The sequence below is a fragment of the Drosophila suzukii genome, chromosome 3 (genome assembly GCF_043229965.1).
Source record: "Drosophila suzukii chromosome 3, CBGP_Dsuzu_IsoJpt1.0, whole genome shotgun sequence".
Classification (NCBI taxonomy): domain Eukaryota; kingdom Metazoa; phylum Arthropoda; class Insecta; order Diptera; family Drosophilidae; genus Drosophila; species Drosophila suzukii.
The window spans coordinates 69,541,659-69,560,978 of record NC_092082.1 but is presented as its reverse complement, the minus strand read 5'-3'; the positions used below and the strand labels follow the sequence as shown (position 1 = coordinate 69,560,978).

General features: G+C 41.3%; 1 protein-coding gene across 3 annotated transcripts; it reads right to left on the bottom strand.

Annotated features, from left to right (window-relative positions):
- Nucleotides 1-1,297: 1,297 nt before the first annotated feature.
- side-IV (sidestep IV) lies at nt 1,298-16,598 on the bottom strand. Of its 3 annotated transcripts, none has more exons than XM_070995741.1 (17): nt 16,128-16,598; nt 14,645-14,841; nt 10,423-10,915; nt 9,627-9,946; nt 9,000-9,203; nt 8,791-8,942; nt 8,416-8,560; nt 8,210-8,340; nt 7,238-7,397; nt 5,952-6,121; nt 5,754-5,877; nt 5,500-5,660; nt 4,625-4,766; nt 4,438-4,561; nt 4,001-4,362; nt 3,263-3,474; nt 1,298-2,948 (listed from the first exon to the last, which is right to left on the bottom strand). In XM_070995741.1, the coding sequence occupies exons 3-17, from the start codon at nt 10,782-10,784 to the stop codon at nt 2,709-2,711; spliced, it is 3,009 nt and encodes a 1,002-aa protein (XP_070851842.1). In that variant the 5' UTR covers nt 10,785-10,915; nt 14,645-14,841; nt 16,128-16,598; the 3' UTR covers nt 1,298-2,708. The 3 variants fall into 3 exon arrangements, with proteins under 3 accessions (XP_070851842.1, XP_065722003.2, XP_070851843.1); XM_065865931.2 differs by having other exon boundaries at nt 16,347-16,598; XM_070995742.1 differs by having other exon boundaries at nt 1,298-2,086; nt 16,347-16,598.
- Nucleotides 16,599-19,320: the final 2,722 nt, after the last annotated feature.

The following is a 19,320-nucleotide window of genomic DNA, read 5'->3' as shown; positions in this document are numbered from 1 at the left end:
CATTTGTAAAAATTGCAAAAGTGAATTTACAGAAACCAAAATCCAGGTTTTCACTCTTTATGAAAAAATGTTAAAGATTTTAAAGTTTAAAGCAACTTTTAGCTTCATGAAATGTGGTAATAAATAAAAATTAAAGATGATTAATATCAATATTAGCCCCCGCTTAAATCTCGGCTAACGCCCTTTAAGATAAAAATCTAATAAACCAAATTAGAATTGACTGCGATGACAAAGCCATAGTTAATGGCAATCAGGAAGTGCAACAGATTTTCGACGACTCGGCGGCAATTGTTGCTATAGCCGCTGCTCCAGCCACTGCTAAACTGGACTCACTTAACTAAGTGTTATTGTACTCTGATTAATCTATGTATATTCTAATTTAGCTGATGAATGCATTCAGCCAGCTATTTATTATTGTACTCTGTTTGTGCATCTTGCGCTGACAAATTGTTGAATGCGATTGCGAATGCGAGGTCCTCGGCTCTTTTTTGACAAGTACTTGACGCTTCTGCCCCGGCAGCAACAGCAATCATAATCGGGCGATGCGGCAACAATAAGACTGTGTGGCAGCATCGCATTGTATGTAGTTATATTCGTTTAAATTCAATTGACTTTGAATGCTCCAGCAATGAAGGCAGCACAAAATACAGACATACAGACACTCGTTGTCGTCTGTCATGGAGCAATTTTGAACGCTGCCGGCGAATACGGGCATCGGGCATCGGGCAACGGAAAACGAATGAGGGTCAATTAAGCCAATTTAAATTTAATAAACTTATGTATTATGTGCAAGAGGTTACTAGCCGTACACGACTTGCAATGATACACATCTACATGGCGATTGGGCGGGGGGAAAATTGAGCGAAATGTTTATATTTTTCGGGGGAGGAAAACATTTCAAAGAGACAGCTGCCACAGAAGGTTAAGTATCTCGTACAGATATATTAATAACTCAAAAACTAAACGATAAAGTGCATAGTTCAGAATACATTAACCTTGCTGTACGGCGGATGGAGGCATCTTCAAGCTGTCAATTGTGACAGAGATCCAGTGAAAGTACTTCCACACACTAATTGATTTATTATTGCAGAACATGGAGCCATGGATTCGGAGATCAAAGAGCCTGGATCAAGGGTGAATATTGGATATGTACGTCATAGTGCCCACTTACCAAGTTCGCTTTCCTAAGTACTAGTGCCGCAGGAGTTAGGTTCGTGTCCGCAATACCTCCTGCTGCCCAAGTGCTTATTAAAGCGGCAAAGTTGTCCATCGATAAATGAGTGAGAGTGACCAGTGCTTCGGTTCCATTTAGTTATAATTTAATTGTATTTAATATTTCTCCTAATAGTTACAAAAACTAGGCTTGACAAATTATACTAATCTTTGCGTTTGCTGTTCGTATCGCACGAGTATCGCCTGCCCCCGCGTTTACATTTTGAGATTAAGTGGCAGCAATTCTCTAAGATACATTTTACATTTTTTATTCAGATATATATACTATCCTCAAGCTGTAAGGTGTCCGCTCCAGGGAAGAAACGCCGCTGCCGTCGACCGGATTCCGGATTCTGAATTCAGAACTGGGAATTTTGAATGCCGAATATTACGAGGCTCTGGAAGGGACACACTCCCTTCGGATCGCTCCGAAGATTTTGTACATATGTTTGCGGCGTAGCAATTGTTCTATAAATGCTTAATTTACTCCTAGATGGGGGCAACACAACGTACATCGAAGCGAACGGCATTTCGTCCTCACAATAAATTATGAACTATGTACAGTTGTCGGTTCGGAGCGGTTAGACAAATTCAAATTACAGGGGGAATCTCAGTGAACAGGAGTTCGGGAGTACCGGAGTACCGGACTCCTTGCCTACCCAGCTGTATAATCATGTATGTACACTTCGCTTAGACCGCTAATTAGGACTACTTAACTCTAGTTAAATACACATATGTGGTAGCTACACTTAAACACTCGAGTTAATCGAAACGAAAATCAATAGGTAATACTTTCATAGAGGATATGGACATGATATTCTCACAAATGCGACTCCCGCAGTACTCTGCCGGGAACTCTGGAAGAGTGCAGGTCCTGTTCAGATTAAATGGATATATATACGTTTATTGGTATACTAAATATGGCGTAAATTAGTTGCAATCGGCCAGCTCAGTTTGCTTGTTTTTTAATGTTTTGCATTTTGGCGCACAACAATGACCTCGGGTTAGCTTAGCGAGCGTTAGGATGTCGGCGATATGTTAAGTTGACAGCGTTTGTTTATCGGAACCCTCGCGGGAATCTCGGGATGTAGGATAGGTGAAAGGTATACGGGATATAGGATATCGGATATCGGATATTGGATATGATGTGTAGGTGAAACGTTAAACGATATGTTCTTTAGAAGTAGTTTCGTTCGCTCCTCTCTCTCTCGTTGAGAATATATATGTACGTTCCTTATCGGTCTTAATTACAACAACAGATGACAACGATTATTTACAAAACGAGTGTATTGCAGTTACACTTTTGGCATTGCATTAAGTAGACAAGATGCTTACGAGCTAGGAGAAGTCTTTCCTCAAACCATGCGAATAAATACGTCTAGCTGCTAGGATATTATTCGATACGATGCGGTACGATACTCATGTTTTAATACATTTGCCACTCTATATCATTTGGTTTTTTTGTACACTCAGAAGTAAGTATGGGTGTGAGAGCTTTATATACAACTTTCCTGTATGCGATTCGAGGTGGTGACGATCTCGGGACCGGTGCGAAATCGGTACTCGCTGAGCGACGACGTCACCGACGGATTGTTCGGACTCAGCAGACTGACCTCCATGGGCTGGGGCGTCAGGTGGTACGAGGACGAGGGCGTCGAGGTGCTCACGTTGTAGTTCAGCGAACCCAACGGCGGACTGCAGGTGGTGATGCCCTTTTTGTTCAGTGTGGCGTAGCTCTAAGTAGTTTGTGAATGTAATTTTTGGAAAGAAGAAAGCGGGTGGGGAGAGGCCCGAGATGAACACCATGAAATATAGGGAATGATACGTGTAGGCTTTAAGCCTAAGCTGGCAAAATATCGAAGTTTAAGTTATCGATTATATTGATAAATACATCTTTATAAAAATTGGAATTTTAAGTTACTTATAGTTGTTGCCTAATGTGCATATTACTCGATTTATCTATAATTGTCTCTTCGATAGATAAACAATCGATTATATCGATAATCCTATCGACACTTTGCCAGCTCTAATTCTAGGTCTCAATACTCACAATCTGCTTGCTGGGCCGGAAGGTATAGTGGAGCACCTCGTTCCCGGAGCTGCTCATCAGTCCGATGCTGGACAGCCCCTCCGCTGCCCCCAGTCCCGCGTCGCTTCCCCCCTTCGTGAGCTCCGTTTCCCGGAGGTAATCGCGCTGCATCAGGCGATTCGAGGGGCTGGCGAAGCCCGGCGGGGAAACCAGGCTCTTCAGCGGACGTTTTTCTGCAAATACATTCATTTGGGAAACTAAATTAAAAGGGAAAAGGAAGTGGCAACGAAGGAGATGGTACTCTATCTAATTTTAAGGGTATATAGAATTGGTAAAGCTTTGATATTTTATGAGGTAAATAACCATCAGGCACGCATTAACAAAAGTTCTACTAAGTATATGAATAAATAAGCTTAGAGTTGTATTGTATTTCCTCTAATATTACATTTTTAACCTATTAACTTATTTTTGTGAAAAGCTGAAAAAATATAAACTTAATGATTATTAAGACATTAAACTGAAATATCAAAAATTTATTGTTTATTTTTAAGTAAAATATAATTTTGAAAAATACGACTATTTTCTTTAACAAATTAAATTAAACAAATAAGTTACCATTTTAACTTTTATAAGCATAACATGAATATATTAACTCTTAAATTGCTTAATGAATTTTTTAATTCTTTTTTTTGATTTTTTGCCTTAAATTTATAGCAGTCTCTTAAAGTCACTTCCAAGGGCGTTCCAAGAAATACTCACCATACTGATTTGGTATAACATCGGGATCGGTGTCGTCTATATCGGCCTGATCGGCCATGGGACTGTGCCGGGTGCGGGCATTCGAGCGGAGTGTGTCCCCGGGCATGGCCATCAGGCCGATGGGCGAGCTGCCCTTCATCCCGCCGTCGAGGCCCACGCCCCCTCCGCCCACGCCCACATCCCCGAGGGCGGAGCAGTCGACCGCACTGCGACCGTCGCAATTGAGGGGCAGGAGGCTGTGGTGCGGCTGGTGGTTGCCGGGTCCGTCCGTCTGGCCGCCCGGATGCAGCGGGTCCAGCTGGCAGTCCGCCGGAATGGTGAGCTGCGTGTGCTTGGCCACCTTCAGGTTGCTGTCGCTGCGCCTGCAATTTAAATGGGAAGCCATTAGGGCCAAGCCGCAGCCATTAGCCATTAGCCGCGGGACGGACTGTACGTACCGATTGGAGAACCTCCGGTAGATGGCCGCCAGCATGATGCAGAAGATGGCGAACAGCAGGCCGCAGAAAAGGGTCAGTCCGGCCAGGAACGGCGAGAGGGGCATCGAGAGGCCGGTGGAGGCACCTGCGTGGGGCCGCAATTAAATTATTGCCACATAATTCGCCATTACTGGGCTTCGCTGCTCACCTGTGAACTTGGCCACGCCCTTGAAGTTGATGTCGTCGATTATGGTGGGCTCCGAACGACCTTTGGCATTAACGGCGAATATCACCATGCGGTAGGTGGCCGCCTGGTCCAAGTTGTCTATCACAAAGGTCACTGGCGTGTGCTAAATTGATAGGAGAAGAAGTTGTTACTTTCAGAAGATATTTTAAAATCAGAAATTTATTTAAGAAGTTCCCAGAATCTATAACCCATTTATTTTCCGTTAAGCTTTAAATAACATTGTGTTTCGCACAAAATAAATAAATTATATTTGTTTCTGATATTAATCTTTCAGGATGAATTGTATGATTACAAGTGTCCCTAATTATTTTTTGTCAACTTATTTATATTTTTTTGGTTAAATGTTTTAAATTTAAATACGTTTTTCAACAAAAGGGAAATCAGTTGGTTTGCTACTTACTAGCAGTTCAAAATTCGGATCAAACCACATAAATAGAACTTTTATATGATTTTTTTTTAAGTTATGTTAAACAACATTTTCGAAAGGAGAACTATAACTAGTTCTTGGAGTATTTTTCGTTGATGATATTATTTCATTGCGTGCTTTTAGGCAGATTAGCTTTTAATCACAGAGTGGTATTTATTTTAAACAATCCATTTAAACCACTACTATACAATTACAAATAGTAATATTTCGAAAATGTAAAAATGTAAATAAAGCGCCCTGAAGTATGCAATCTTCCCCGCTTATCTCCCGCTTCCCTGAACACTTCAGGCCAATTAATTATTTTAAACCCCCCATTGATTAGAGGAAGACCCCGATAAAGTTGTTTAATGGGTTCGCTTGGTAATTAAGATTCCCGTGCTTATTAGCCCCAACCCTACAGATAGCTCACCGAAACCGTGATGTTCCTGGCCAGTCGCAACGTGTTCAGCTCGACCAGCTCCAGCATGAATCCCTGCGGAAGACCTCCGTCGAATCCCTCCAGGCAGTCGACTTGCAGCGAGTCCACCGACTGATTGGTCACCGAGCAGTTTTGCAGGGGAAACGGCCGACCTGTGGATAGAGTTACGTTCGCCCCGATTAACTGGGATAATGCAGACGATGGCCATGACGATGATGATGATGATGATGGTGATGGGTGCTTACCGGCTGCCACAATTTGAAACACGCAGGGACTCTTCTGCGTGCCAATGGAGTTCTTCGCCCAGCAGGAAATCGTCCCGTAGTCGAGGTCCGTGCTGGGTGTGTAGTTTAATCGCGACATGCCGGTCTTTAAGGGGATATAGGGATAAAGATACACGGATTGTTAGCAGTTCTTAAGTGCCTGTCCTCGGACAATCCTACCTCGCTGGAGTGCAGACGGGCTGGCAATTCCGTTTGCTCGCCGGACGAGTTGAAGGTCCAGTGGAAGGAGTCCGCGGGCGGCGAGGAGTCCACCTCACATTTCAGGGGCAGGGTCTCGTGCTTGAGGGCCCCCAAGAGCTCCTCGTGGTCGGTGGCACAAATCGGGGCATCTATCGAAGTCGAATTAGAGCGCTTATTGAAATATTTAACGCCCTATCAGGGCTTGAACGAAACGATTGCCGATATGCAGGCAGTCGCTTTAACAATGCACTCAAAACAATGGGGTCAGTATGGAGACACACAAACAAATTTTAAAATATATATAAGACTTCTTGTTTTTTAATACACTATCCTTTTAATTTTCCTAAGTTTCTTGTAGGGGGTTCCTCACAAATCTCTTCTAAATGTTATTTTAGGTGACTAAAAGTATGCAGTGCACAATGAATAGTTGCCTTTCTGAAAGAATTTAATATACTTTTGAGCTTAAAATATTTTGTTGCATACTTTTAGACACCTAAAATGTCATTTAAAAGTGATTTCAAAGTCCTATTGATAAAGCTAAAAACATTTCCTAACTCACAAGATAGTTAACTAAGTTAAGATTTTCATGAATGTATATAAGTAAACCTAGAAGTATAATAGGCCTTTCTCATAATTATTTCAGTTAAAGTTAATCTGATAATAAACATTTCAGGGAATTAAAAAAGAATTTTTGCATTCCACTTTCATGACATGGATATTTTTTTAAAGTACCTAATAAACCCAAATTTTCACCAGTGATAGACCTTAAACGGTCTGAATTAATGCCGAATTTCGAATTTGGCTGCCGCATTCTGGGCATGGCGACGCCTAAGCCAGGGGGCGGAATCCGACCCTGTCTATTGGTCATTTGGAATATCATTCGGTGCCAGAGTCAGGGAATTCCGAGAAGGAGGCAGGGCAAGTGCCAAGGCAATGCATTCATTGCGCCATAATCTTGGTCATTAACGTGAGTCGAAGGGCTGCGGGTTGGGGAATATGGGTTTAGTATGGGTATGGGCGATATGTACAAGTATATGTATGTGCTGGGGACTTGGGCCGACACACCTACTCTGCCTTTGTTCTTGGCTTTCGGCCAGAATATAGCACTGAGCCCCGTACTCTAAATACATTAAGAGCCATTCAAACTCAAGGATTAAATTGGAAATTACAGAGACGTTAGTTCAAAGCCAAACTTGGCTGACTTGGCCCTTGGCGGAGGGGCATTTTGGGTGGAGACGGTTGGGATTTGGCTGCGATTTACTTACAGCGTATGCGCAATGTGACCGGATTACTGGGGCCCTTGCCCTCCGAGTTGACAGCCAGGCAGGTGTAGTCGCCGGCCGAGGCACGTGAGACGCTCTGGAGCACCAGCGACTGATCCGACAGGATGACACCCGCGGATATGTTGTGCTGCAGCTCCTTGCCCTGCAGAGAGAGAAAAAAGGGGCAGAAGAAACACAAAAATCAATAGATAATTTGGTATAAGGCACGAAATATATGGCATACAAAGCGTATGAATTTAACGCTATTAAAAAGCTAGTATACAGGGAGTATGATGAATATCAGAAACTAACTTTTAGCAAGTCACTAAAAATATATAGTATTTACCACTGGCTCCCATAAAGTGTTAATTACTTTAATTAAGACTACAAATGCTAGATTTTGCAATATTAATCTTGGGGTATTATAATAGTTCCCCTCATGATATTAAAAAATATTTTTCATACAGGAAAGTACACAGAGAGATAAATTCAATTACATTGTTCTTGAATTGGGAACATTCGTTCTCAAAGACCATGTAAGTACATATTGGTATCAATGTTCTTAATATTAGAACGAACTGGTGAGAAGATAAAAGTTAAGTTGTGTTTATTTATCAACTTTTTGTTAAGAATAAAGTATTGACTGAACTAAAAGTTTGGTAATTAAGATATACAATGTAAGAATCTCCAATTTACTTGATTTCAGCACGAAAAAAAATTTTCATCTTTAAAAATGTCGTTTTTTTTAAAGAACATTTTCTACTCAGATGAGAACATCAGAATTTTTTTGTGTAGCTTACAATTCATGGTTTTTTAACTGAAAAAGGATGCTAATTAAAGCAAATTCTGGAGATTAAATTTCTGTAACATTTTTAAGCTGTATCTCTGGTAATTTAAAGTTAAAATCTCTTCAGGTTCTGTATTTTCTCGCAGTGATTTTAGTATTTTGCACCCAATATTCGGGGACATGCTTACGTTATGGAACCAGGACATCTTGTAGGGCTTCGGGTTCGCCAGCACAATGCACTCGAAGTACGCATCATCGCCCTCCTTGATGTCGTCGGGATTCAGCGAGGAGCCAATCTTCAACGTGGTCGTCGGCTGGTCTGTGGACACATGGGAAAAACGATTTTTTTGCAATTAGGCTTCACCCTCTCTCGGTTTCCCGCAGCTTTCCTTACAATGGACAATGAGTCGCCATTTGTCCTCGATGGCGCTGCCGTCGATGAATTGATTTTCCGCCCGACATGTTAAATATTTGCCATCGTCCTCGCGTCCGGGCGTAAACGTCAGTATACTTAGAGATTGATTATCGGGTTCATTAAACTAAAAAAAAGAAACGCAAACAGAGTCCATTAGGAAATGAATAATGAAACGGAAGCGGGCCGAAAGTAACCGAACGGAACAGAAAGTTAAGGGAAACCCAAACGAGCCAAGGCCAAGGCGCAAAACCGGCGAAAATGGTAAGGAAATTTGTGGCAATTATAAGCGACGCACACAGTACTCCGAATATTAATTTGTGTTTAATTAATGAGTTCTGGGACTTGGTAGCTTACGTTCTTGGTGAGCTTCTTCAGCTGCTTGCTGCCCTTCCACCAGGTGATCAAAGCTGGGGGCTTCGATCCGGAGCTCTTGCACTCCACGTCGTAGGTGCGGTCCGCCGAGACGAATCGATCCTTGGTGAGAATGTGCACGGCAATGGGTTTCACTGGAAGAAGAGTCATTAGCCCTACTCTTTTTTGGGATCCTAGGGCACTCCACTCACGATTCACGTCCAGGATGACGACCTTGTTGTTGGGGGGCGTCAAGTTGGTATTGCTGGCCACGCACATTAGCCGCGAATTCAGGTGCTGCCGGCCAACATTTGGGTAGGAAAGGTGGTTAATTGTCTTGCCATCGGGCCGCTGCTCAAAGGACTCGTCTATCGCCGCATTGTCCAAGTACCAGGTGACATTGGGTCGTGGCCGTCCTGGAAATTGGTGGGTTAAATTAATAATAGATGCGGGCGAATGATTTATTCATGCTCAAAATGCCGGAATTATGAAGTTTTAATATTTAGAACAAGGAAATATCTTTAAAGGTCCACTAAATATTTTATTTGGCCATTAATTTTACAACCCTTTTAGCACTTCTTATACAAATAATTTTTTTGTCTTCATCAAAATTAAACATTTTATAGAACAAATAAAAGTTACTGAAAAAATAATAAATTGTTTTGAGGTGGGTCAGCAGTAGTGGGTAATTTTAAAGAAATAAAAAAGAAGAGTTATATTTAAGTTTTGATTGTAAGTTTTTAAAAAAGGGACCCCAACTTACAAACTCTACAGAGTCTTTTGACCTATATTAATATTAAATCGAGCTGTGATTTTAGGGGACAAGGAAGATCTCCTACCTCCAGAAACTTCACAGGACAGGACGATGTCGTTGCCCTCGTTGAAGGACTCCACGTTGCCAGCCTTCTCGTGCCTGTTTTGGCCATATATGATGGGCTTATCCGGCGGGACGATGACGGTGAGGTTGATCTTGAGGTTCCGGGTGGGCGAGTTGCGGAAGTCGACGCGACACCGGTAGACGCCCTCGTCCTCGATCCGGATGTTGTCGATCTTCAACTGGGCGGGGTGGGTGGTGCTGCTGAAGTGGGCGCGAGTCCCAAAGGCCGAGGGCGAGGACCACAAACGCGCTTGTCCAAACTGCCGCCCCCGCACATCGAAGCTGTAATGAAGGGGATTTAAATGTAGGTAATTAATTTGTTTAATTAAGAGAGGGAAAATTATATCCCGGTATAAACAAAGAACAATCAATGTAGTTAAAAGCACTAAAGTTGTCTTTAAGGGGGAAATTTACGTATTCTGTTATAGAACTCTTGACTTTCTTTATCGCTAATTTTGTTAAGATTTTACAACCCTATGGCTCCATAGTTTTCATTGACAAAACGATTAAAAAAACCTGCTGTTTACTAAAGAATTAGCCCAATCAATTTAAATCAATTCAAAAAATTGTACACATAATATTAATTATACCCTAGGGCTGCTTAATTGTCAATGCATGTTATGCATAAGCTTTGATGTTGTACAATAAACATTTTTGATTAATGACTTAATTTGATTTGGGATTATTTTTACGCAAACATAAAAAAAAATGTATTCTTTATAGTCATAGTTCTGGATTTTACTTTAGCTTTTACTTACTTGTAGATGGGTTCGCCATCGCCCTCGCGGAACCAAAGGACCATGTAGACCGCATCGTCCCGCTCCTGCGGCGAGATGTCGCAAGGGAGCATGGCCTGCCGCCCAAGGACTCCTTGCACGGTGGTCAGAGGAACCGGACGGTCCAGATTCTGCATGAGTTCATCCTGTTCTATGTATGTGCCGAACACCTGGCCGATCCCAGACAGCATGAGCAGGGGGAGGAGCAACTGCCTCCAGGCATTCGAGCTGGGAAAGGGATGCGGCCGGGAACCCCTTCTCCGGCTGTCCTGCTCCCGATCGTCCAGGTCCTCCTCCCCTTCAATCAGTCGGCAAACTACTTGGTACGTCTCCTCGTGATGCATGATTTTCGCTTTCTCTTTTACTCAAACTTATCGCTTGCTAAGACTTTTCCTTTGACCTTTCTCATAGCCATTGATAGATTATCGCATTTTCATCCATGATGCGGAGTTTGTGGACGAACGGAGGTGATTGGCTGTGGCAATAATTCAAGTCATTAGTTACTGCACTGATATAAAGAAAAACTAAGTGCTGAATTATTCATAGCTTAAATTAAGACCCAAGGGAGAAATTAATTGAAAGTTTTTCCCTTCTCTCAATAGAATACCTTTTTATATCGGCCTAATTTGGTTAAAATTATTGTTGATGGGAGCCTTTGTGCCCTGTCACTGTATTAAATTCTTCTTTGCTGCCGCCAAGAAACCAGTAAACATTGTCAGTATGAATTTAAAATATTTTCGGAATCCATGCTTACTTCTTTATTAAATTACATTGTCTGCAAAGTTTTACTTTTGGCCAACATCAAATATTTGGCTATGGAAATTATTTTTGAAATTCCAGTCTGAAACTAATGGAACTAATAAACTGCCCAAAAGTATACGAGGTTGAATTTAAATATTTACAATTTTCCGTGGCCAATGGACCTTTAAAGCAGACCAAATTTAAATGGACTCTTAAATTTATGTAGCCGTTGTGAATAATTGGAAAGCATTATATTTGTGGCCCTGATAGCATTAAGGCTTATGCCTTCAATTCCATTTACCTTCAATGGCTGTGAGATATTTCGAATATTCCTGGGAGGAAAAGCAATTAAGATATGTATCGTAGCATTAATAAGCCCCAATTCGAACACTCAATTTGCAATGAAAGTGTTTTACGATGCATTCAAAACCTAGAAACACTGACCCCTTAGATCGAAATGATTTTAAAACTTTATTTGGTCAGCTTCAAGGGCGTAAATTTAAATAATTTTTTGTTAAACGCGTCCATTGTCTGCCGAAGCTCAATTAATAACCGCTGTCATTTCCATTCATCTCGCTAATAAATCAAAGCTATTTAAGAGAACAATGGGTTCTGGGTTCAACACGTCCCACACATTTTGGCGATTTTATGAAGTCGCTTAGAAAGTCGGTTAAGTGTAACTAACAGTTTTATTCAGGTAATCACAGTATTCACAGCTCATCTAACGAATGGGGTTCTTAAGTCATGGCCAGGATGGAATTCATGACGCATTTGCGGTCGACTCACTCAATTTGCGGAGCTGTATGTCAACGTAATATCTTTAAAAATGTGAAGTCATTTGTTTGGCACATGGCTGACATTGCCAAAAACCGAAAATCAAAACTGACAAGGCGAGAAAAGCGAAGTGAGCTGTGCGGATTGTGGCCAAGAAAGTATGGCCATGCGGATTGGCCAGTCGGTTGGAGTCGTAAAATATGATGATGATGATGGCTGGAATGCCGGGCATATGGCCAAGATGCCCCCATCTATGGCTACGGCTAAGATCGCCCCCTGCGATAACAAAGGGTTAAGAGTTATGGGTCTTTCGCTAACGAATATCCGAGATTCCGGCCAAGTGGCATAGCTCATGCTCATATGTCCACTCAAAGTTATGGGCCTAATGCCCCTTTATGGCCGTTTAATGTTATAACTTAATTAATTATTACGATATTCCATTTCCCCCCAGGTGGAAAGAAGAGCTGCTCATAAATATGCCGTCCGCAATTTGCCTATGAATGTGATAGACAAACACTTGGCCCGGACTCGATATTCAAAACGGTTTTGATAGGGCTGGTTATACAAAAATACCCTGAACAGAGGTCTAATGGCTTCTTTAAAAAAACGTAAAACCACAAGTATAATAAGAACCATAGCAAATAATACAATATTCCAAATCAAAATCAAATACAATCATATCAATCAAACCCTGCCTATTTAATTACATGTATCTTTTAAATCACCCAACTACCTTTATTTTGATGGACTTCCAAGGGTATTTGTGGACCTTTTGTGGCCCTTTTAGTTCTGCCTTTGTTGGCCACTTTTGGTCAATTCCATTGAAATACTTTGAAATGCTGACAAACTGACCCCACCAAAGAAAACCGGTTATTTGAACGAACTTGAATTCTTCGCTATTTAAAATTCATTAGCTTTTATCTGTTTTTATTGCCACATAGAATAAACAATGGATGCGTTGATTTATTAATTATTTACTTCGTTTTTACTTTACAAATATTTTAGTAATATTTACAACGAACAAAAAGCGTTGGTAAGATACACAAAAGGAATTTCCGATTGTTTGATTGAAGGTGTCGCTTTGAAAGTTGAAAATGCTGGCCAATTACTTAGCCCAAAGCATAAACAGGATTTCGGATTTACACCTGTAATTTCAATTTCCCGTCCGCCGGCTGCCACTTAAAGTCGCTAAGCGATTTCTAATGGAAGCAATTAAACCGTCAGCCCCCGCCAAATATATTACCCTTTCTCCACCGGGGAACAAGCCATCCCCAGAAGTCGTAAACTTGATTTCCTATGCACCTCCCATGTTCGCACATGGAGGTGCGAATTTTTCAGCCTGAAAGCAGATCAAAGATATTTGCATACCCCAACTATACCGAACTATAACTAGGGATGTCGTACGACTTTCTGGGGAATCGGTGGGGGAATGAGTGGGGCTTTGAGCGGGGACTCCTCGACTCATCGTCGGCATTAATAGGTATAAATAACTCTTTGATGGGCAGCCGGTTGCGAGCTGGCCGGCGACTTCAGTTTGTTTAGTTTGCTGGCCATTTGTACAAAACACCTTTAGCTTCTACACGAAATATGACAAGAAATCAACCGAAACCGGTTTCGGCTTTCGGTGTAATGTGATTTTTGTGAGAAATAGCCAGAAAAAAGCGCCCCACACTAACAGAAATATTATCCTAAGCGGGCTACGAAACTAATTAAATAAATTAAGAAAAAAAAGAGGATTTATAATGGTTTAAGAATCAATATAATTATTTTCACAATTGAACAGGTTGTTAAACCATCAAAATACTTTAAAGTCATTTAAAAAACAATTTATTTAAATTTAAATTTATTTTGCTTTAACACCTTAGCACTATTCGGCGAAATCAACAAAATAATCGTTATTTACTGATCATGAGTAAGCTTAATTAGAAAACATAATACAAATTATTCTTTAAGAAATATTTGACAACTTAATGGTGTGTTTTAGAAAGATATACAAAGCAGTACTAAATAGCAAAATACAATGAAACCCGTTTTATAATAATGGTTTTATTCTATTCTGATAAGACACTCTGACCTTTTTGAATTTTACGAGATGATAAATTTATAATTTCTTAAAGCCCAATTATGTTTGACATATAAAGCCAGTTCTTTTATATAATGAAGCAACTCACATTGGGACCAGTATACCTAGAGGGTTATGAAACACCTCTGACCCTTTTTATCATAAGAAAATAATACGTTAATAATTTCTAAAATTCCAATAATTTTTTGCTGTGTTAAGAAAAACTGAGGAAAAGACAGCCGTGTTCGAATACGCCATGCCTGAAATGCTAAAAGATGTTTGTGGGCCCTGTTTGCTGGCTGATGTTGTCTCTGTTGCCGGTTGCTGTGGTGTTGCTAATTAAGATTACAGACATCGATACTTTTCGGAAAGCAGTGGCACGTACACATATAGCATACAGCATATAGCCAGCCGACATCAAGGCATAAACCGATATGCGAGTAAAAAGATGGCCAGCAGCTAAAGGCTGAGAGCTGAGAGCTGATAGCTCCCCAATGTGCTACATCAACGCCGAGTGACAGCGATGAGGCTCTGGCTCCTGGCTTATTAATTATGTAGCTTAATTTGCGATTATGCAGATATGCATGAGCATAAATTTTGAGGGAAATAAGCAGACAGATAACTCACCTGCTAATGTATGTGCATATATGCCAGCCGATTTCATTCAATATTCCATGTTGTTTTTATTGCCCTGCTATAGTTTGGCTCGCTTTGTTTGATTTCGATTTTGGTTTGGATTTGGAATTAGTTTTGTTTTTCTGGCCACTTCTAGTGGCTGGTTTGCTTCTAATGAGCCACAGACACGCCGTCTGAACGGTTTGAATCTGCGATGAGACCGAGAGATAGATGGTTAGGAAACTCGTAACTCGTAACTCGAAACTCGGAACCTCTTAACGAACTCGAAACCCGCACAAAACCGACGACTGCACTCCTAATTGGCCAAGATTTACGTTCGCACCTCCAGCTGCAATTTAGTTTTGATTTCGTTAAGCTCACACCACATATATCCATATAGCCACTGTATATGTATCCGCACGTTTGTCATTGTGGCCAAGGGTAATCAAGTGCCGCCGAGGATCTCTCGAATCTCTCGAATCTGCTCTCGTTTTGACAACTATTACCATAACAAATCAGCGCGCCTGCCACTGACAGGGCCAATTGAACTGAACCGCACAGGGAGCGACGACAAAAAAATATTTACACGGCACCCGACTATCGAGGGGCCAAGGGTTAAGGGGACTCCAATCGGGATGGGAATGGATCAGGGAGTGGGATTGGCAATGGGAATGGGAATGGGTTCGAGCACGAGTCACCAAACAACAACGACGACGACGAGCCCGTGCCGTGGCCATATCCTTGCAGCCTTGTAGTCCGTATTCTGCTGGTTACTTTTTGCCTTCTTCTTTTTTTTTTTATGCCACAGTCGTAAATTCCAATTATCGACGAACTCGAGGCACGGCACCGCAAACCGAGCAGCCAGCCCTTCCGTCGAGTGGAGAGCCGCTGAAGTGGTGGCAACTGGAGCTCGGCCTGGGCGCTCCTGTGGAGTGGAGCGATTTTCAAAGTCAGCCGCGGCAACGTTTGTTGCTATTTTAGTCTGTCGGGATTTTCATAAGATTTTTTTAATATTTTTTCTGCGGCTAATCCTTGAGTTTCGAGGCAGACAAGGCAGCCAGATGGGGTGGGTATTTGATCAAAAAATTAAAATAAAGCTTTAACCATTCCTAACGTTTTTAAATTAAGTATTGAAAATATAATTGAAAAAGGTATTGATCATTTTGAAACTACAAAAAAGATAAATTTTTTAGTTTTTTGAAGAATAGATACTTATTAAAGGGGCAATTTAAGTTTTTCTAACTCTACAAAAAAGATACAAACAATATTTGTTATACTTTTGCCATAAAGAGATCCTTTAAAACATAGATACTTTTTAAAGGGCCAATTCTATAAGTAAGTCATTAAGTATTTAGTTAATTTGAGTGATTTTTAACACCGGCTTGTGTTTGAGGCACCGAACATATTTGAGGAGCTTGTGTTTTTGGTCAATTACTAGGCCTATTAGAACTTCGAGTGCTGGAAACCGGCAAGGTTAACACCGACGATGCATTACCACTTGGCCATTTGTTGGGATTATCGTTGGCTCCTTGAGGCCACACACTTTTGCGATTGCTTATATTTCATTAGAGATAATTTGCATTTATCACTTTCGACGGTTTTCGGTTTTGGGGTTTTCGGCGTTCGGTTTTTGGGGTTTATGATGGGTTTCATCAAGCACTTGGCCACTAAATCCTGTATCCTGAGCACAATGCCAAACACCTCTTCTACTCACACAGATACGGATACGCCGTACACTTGTGCGCCTGTATAGGTGCGCTATTCGAGAGCCGAGTACACTTGTGTGGGTGCGAATGCGCGTTGGTGTGCGTTACGTTGCGAGAGTGTGTGTGTTTTAGTGTCAGTGTGTTTGTGCGAGGGAGCGCTTTAAATGGAAACCCTGAAGCGAACGGATTGGGCTACATTTCCACTTGGACCGCTCGCGTTTTCCGACAGCAACATGTGTACCGTTATAGCTTCGCGTATCTACTGGATACCCATCGTCGGCGTTCCACTCGTCGATGCGTTTTCCTCGCGACGTCTGCTTTGATTTGAGTTCGAATTTCGAACTTCGAACAGTCAGCCGAAGAGAAAAACGCACGAAGAGAGAGAGCACTGCTTGCACGAAACTTGGCATACGGTATTCGGGCGACTTAACAGTCGGGCATATCGTACATCCCCCGTCGGGTCTTTAAAGTCCACTACCAAAAACTTGGATTGACAAATTTTCCCCAGTGCCGTCACCACCCCCTTTGCTAACCACCCCACTTTCTGCTTATTTATGCGTAAAGATTGCCCCTTCAATCCGGAGATATTCGCTACGATGGGCGATAAAAGTTGTCGCTGTAAAAGTAATTAGAGCTAGACACGATTACACCATGTTCCATATCGGCAGCAGATACTCCCTGCTTAACAGATGAATAATTGTTTTGGCAAACAGTCTATAAGCTTGCCGGGGATTGGCGAAGATTGGGAGGGCAGTTAAAGTTAAGTTGGCCTAAATATAGGGCTTACTTTTTCTGAAAATGACTGTTGCCGTATTTGTAAAAAAAATATTAGCGAGTCTTAACATATATCTATTTACATAATAATAAAAACAAGTTGTTCATATCATTTGTTGGTTTTAGTAATAATTTTACCTTGATACAAATAGTACTTGGAACTTTATCAACACTTAAATTTACTTCTAAGTCTTTAAAGATTTAAATTCTTTTCAATCTGTAAATCTTTCCACATTTTCCTATTTGTCTAGTTAGTGTTTTTAACCCAAATACTTTAATTGAGGAAACAACTTTCAGTAGCTTTTTATCGAAAAGTAAATACCCCACAAGTTTAGACTAGAAGTTCCAAAAACAATAAAACAAATTGCAGCTTCTCAAAATAATACCTCCAGTAAATGGATTATTTTTGTTTAAAACTAAATTTTATGTATACATCCGCAACGAGTTAAGACGTATCACACCTTGGTTTATAGCAAATTAAAGCCAAAGCAAATGTTTTTACGCACCGGGAAATGGGGTCTGTCGGAAATAGTCTTCGCGATGAATAATAATCCCCTAGACGGCCAATTGGAAATTAATTAAATCGAACAATATTTGCTCGCCTGAATTATTCACTTATCAATCAATGTGTTTATTCTTTGACGAAACAAGTCCATAAGTCGATGCGGCTTTTCAAGTGGATTTCCATAAACTCCCCGCATACACATATGGGATTTATACACGGACATACAATATATTTGCGGCAAAACATTGAGCCTTAATTCAGATTCGGGCAGAGCAGATGTTATTCATCATGCGAGTGCGCCATTGTTGTTCTTTATCAAGTGATTGATGTGCAATATCCACACAATTTGATATGGAAAGGAAGTAGTAAGAAGCGCCCGAGCAATTTGCGCCCGGCCGAAACCAAAAAGCCAGGGAAAATTCCCCGCCGAGTGCAGTCACCTGGGTTTTGGAGAATGGGGGATCGAACTCCATTGGGTGCCGCAGCCCGGAATCGCTTCGATTCCCCTAGAATCCCCCTGATTTCCCCCCTGATTCCATGGAATCTGCGTCGGGTCGGTGCCTTGCTGGGCATTAAATCGTTAAAGTAACATATACAAATTAATGCAAACAAATACACGAGTGCTGCATGAAATGCATTCGACTGCCAGTAATTTTTCTCCAATGACCTGGGCGTTCGGCGGTGGTGCTCCAGATCTTGTCAATAGTTACGACTTTCCGATGTGCCACGGAATGCTAAACAGATCAAAAGCCTGGCACGTGAATGCGCCGCGCCGCATCCCCATCCCCAAATACCCATCCCCACATAAACCGACTCCAACTCCCAAGACTCTGAAAACTCCCGAAAAACCTGGACTGACAGCCACGAGGTGTGAGAATTCTCAAGTGAGATGGCAGTGCACTCAGCCCCAGAACCACCCACCACCGCCCACTCGCAGACTCCCACTTTTAATACACTGGGGAAAAAGGATTCCACAATTAGATTGATAAGGGTTTAGTTTGGAAACAGTGATGCTGTAAAATCATTCATTAATTCTATATAATGGTCAAGCTTTCATATACTTTAGAATATATTTTTTCTTTTTATAATATTATTATAATCATAATATATAATATAGATAAATATAAGATACTTTTAGACATAGATCACCCAGCTTTCAATAACATTATCCTGTTTTAGAACCATTTTTTATAGAAAATCAGTGATTCTTAAGTCAGTTTTGGCAATAGTCTGTCCATCTAAATCATTCTTCTAACATTTTAGAAGACACTTTTAAACTAAATCATTTTCTCCAAGTGCACAAACACCAATCTGCAGCCGCAGCCGCAGTCACATTTTCCACTTCCCACCGACTTGGCTTTTATTTTGGACTTAGCACCAGGGATTTGCTTCTATTTTTGGCTGCGACTAAGAAACTGGGAGCTATCCCATAAAATAGGTGTGGTCATATGATCAATAAATATTCCTCGACTGCCGGGCTGTTCAATAAAAAGAAGAGCAACGAGCAAATTAAGAAGAAATACCGGGAATGTTTAGAATTGAACGGAGTTATGCGGGATGCAATTTATAAATAGCGAGATGTATCTGCGCCACGTAAACAAACCGCAGCAAGAGATACATCTGTGTATAGCTAATGGATCGCGTGCTAGAATATGGAATAGATAGATGGGCCAGGAACAACTGCAAGCGATACTCGGGGGCGA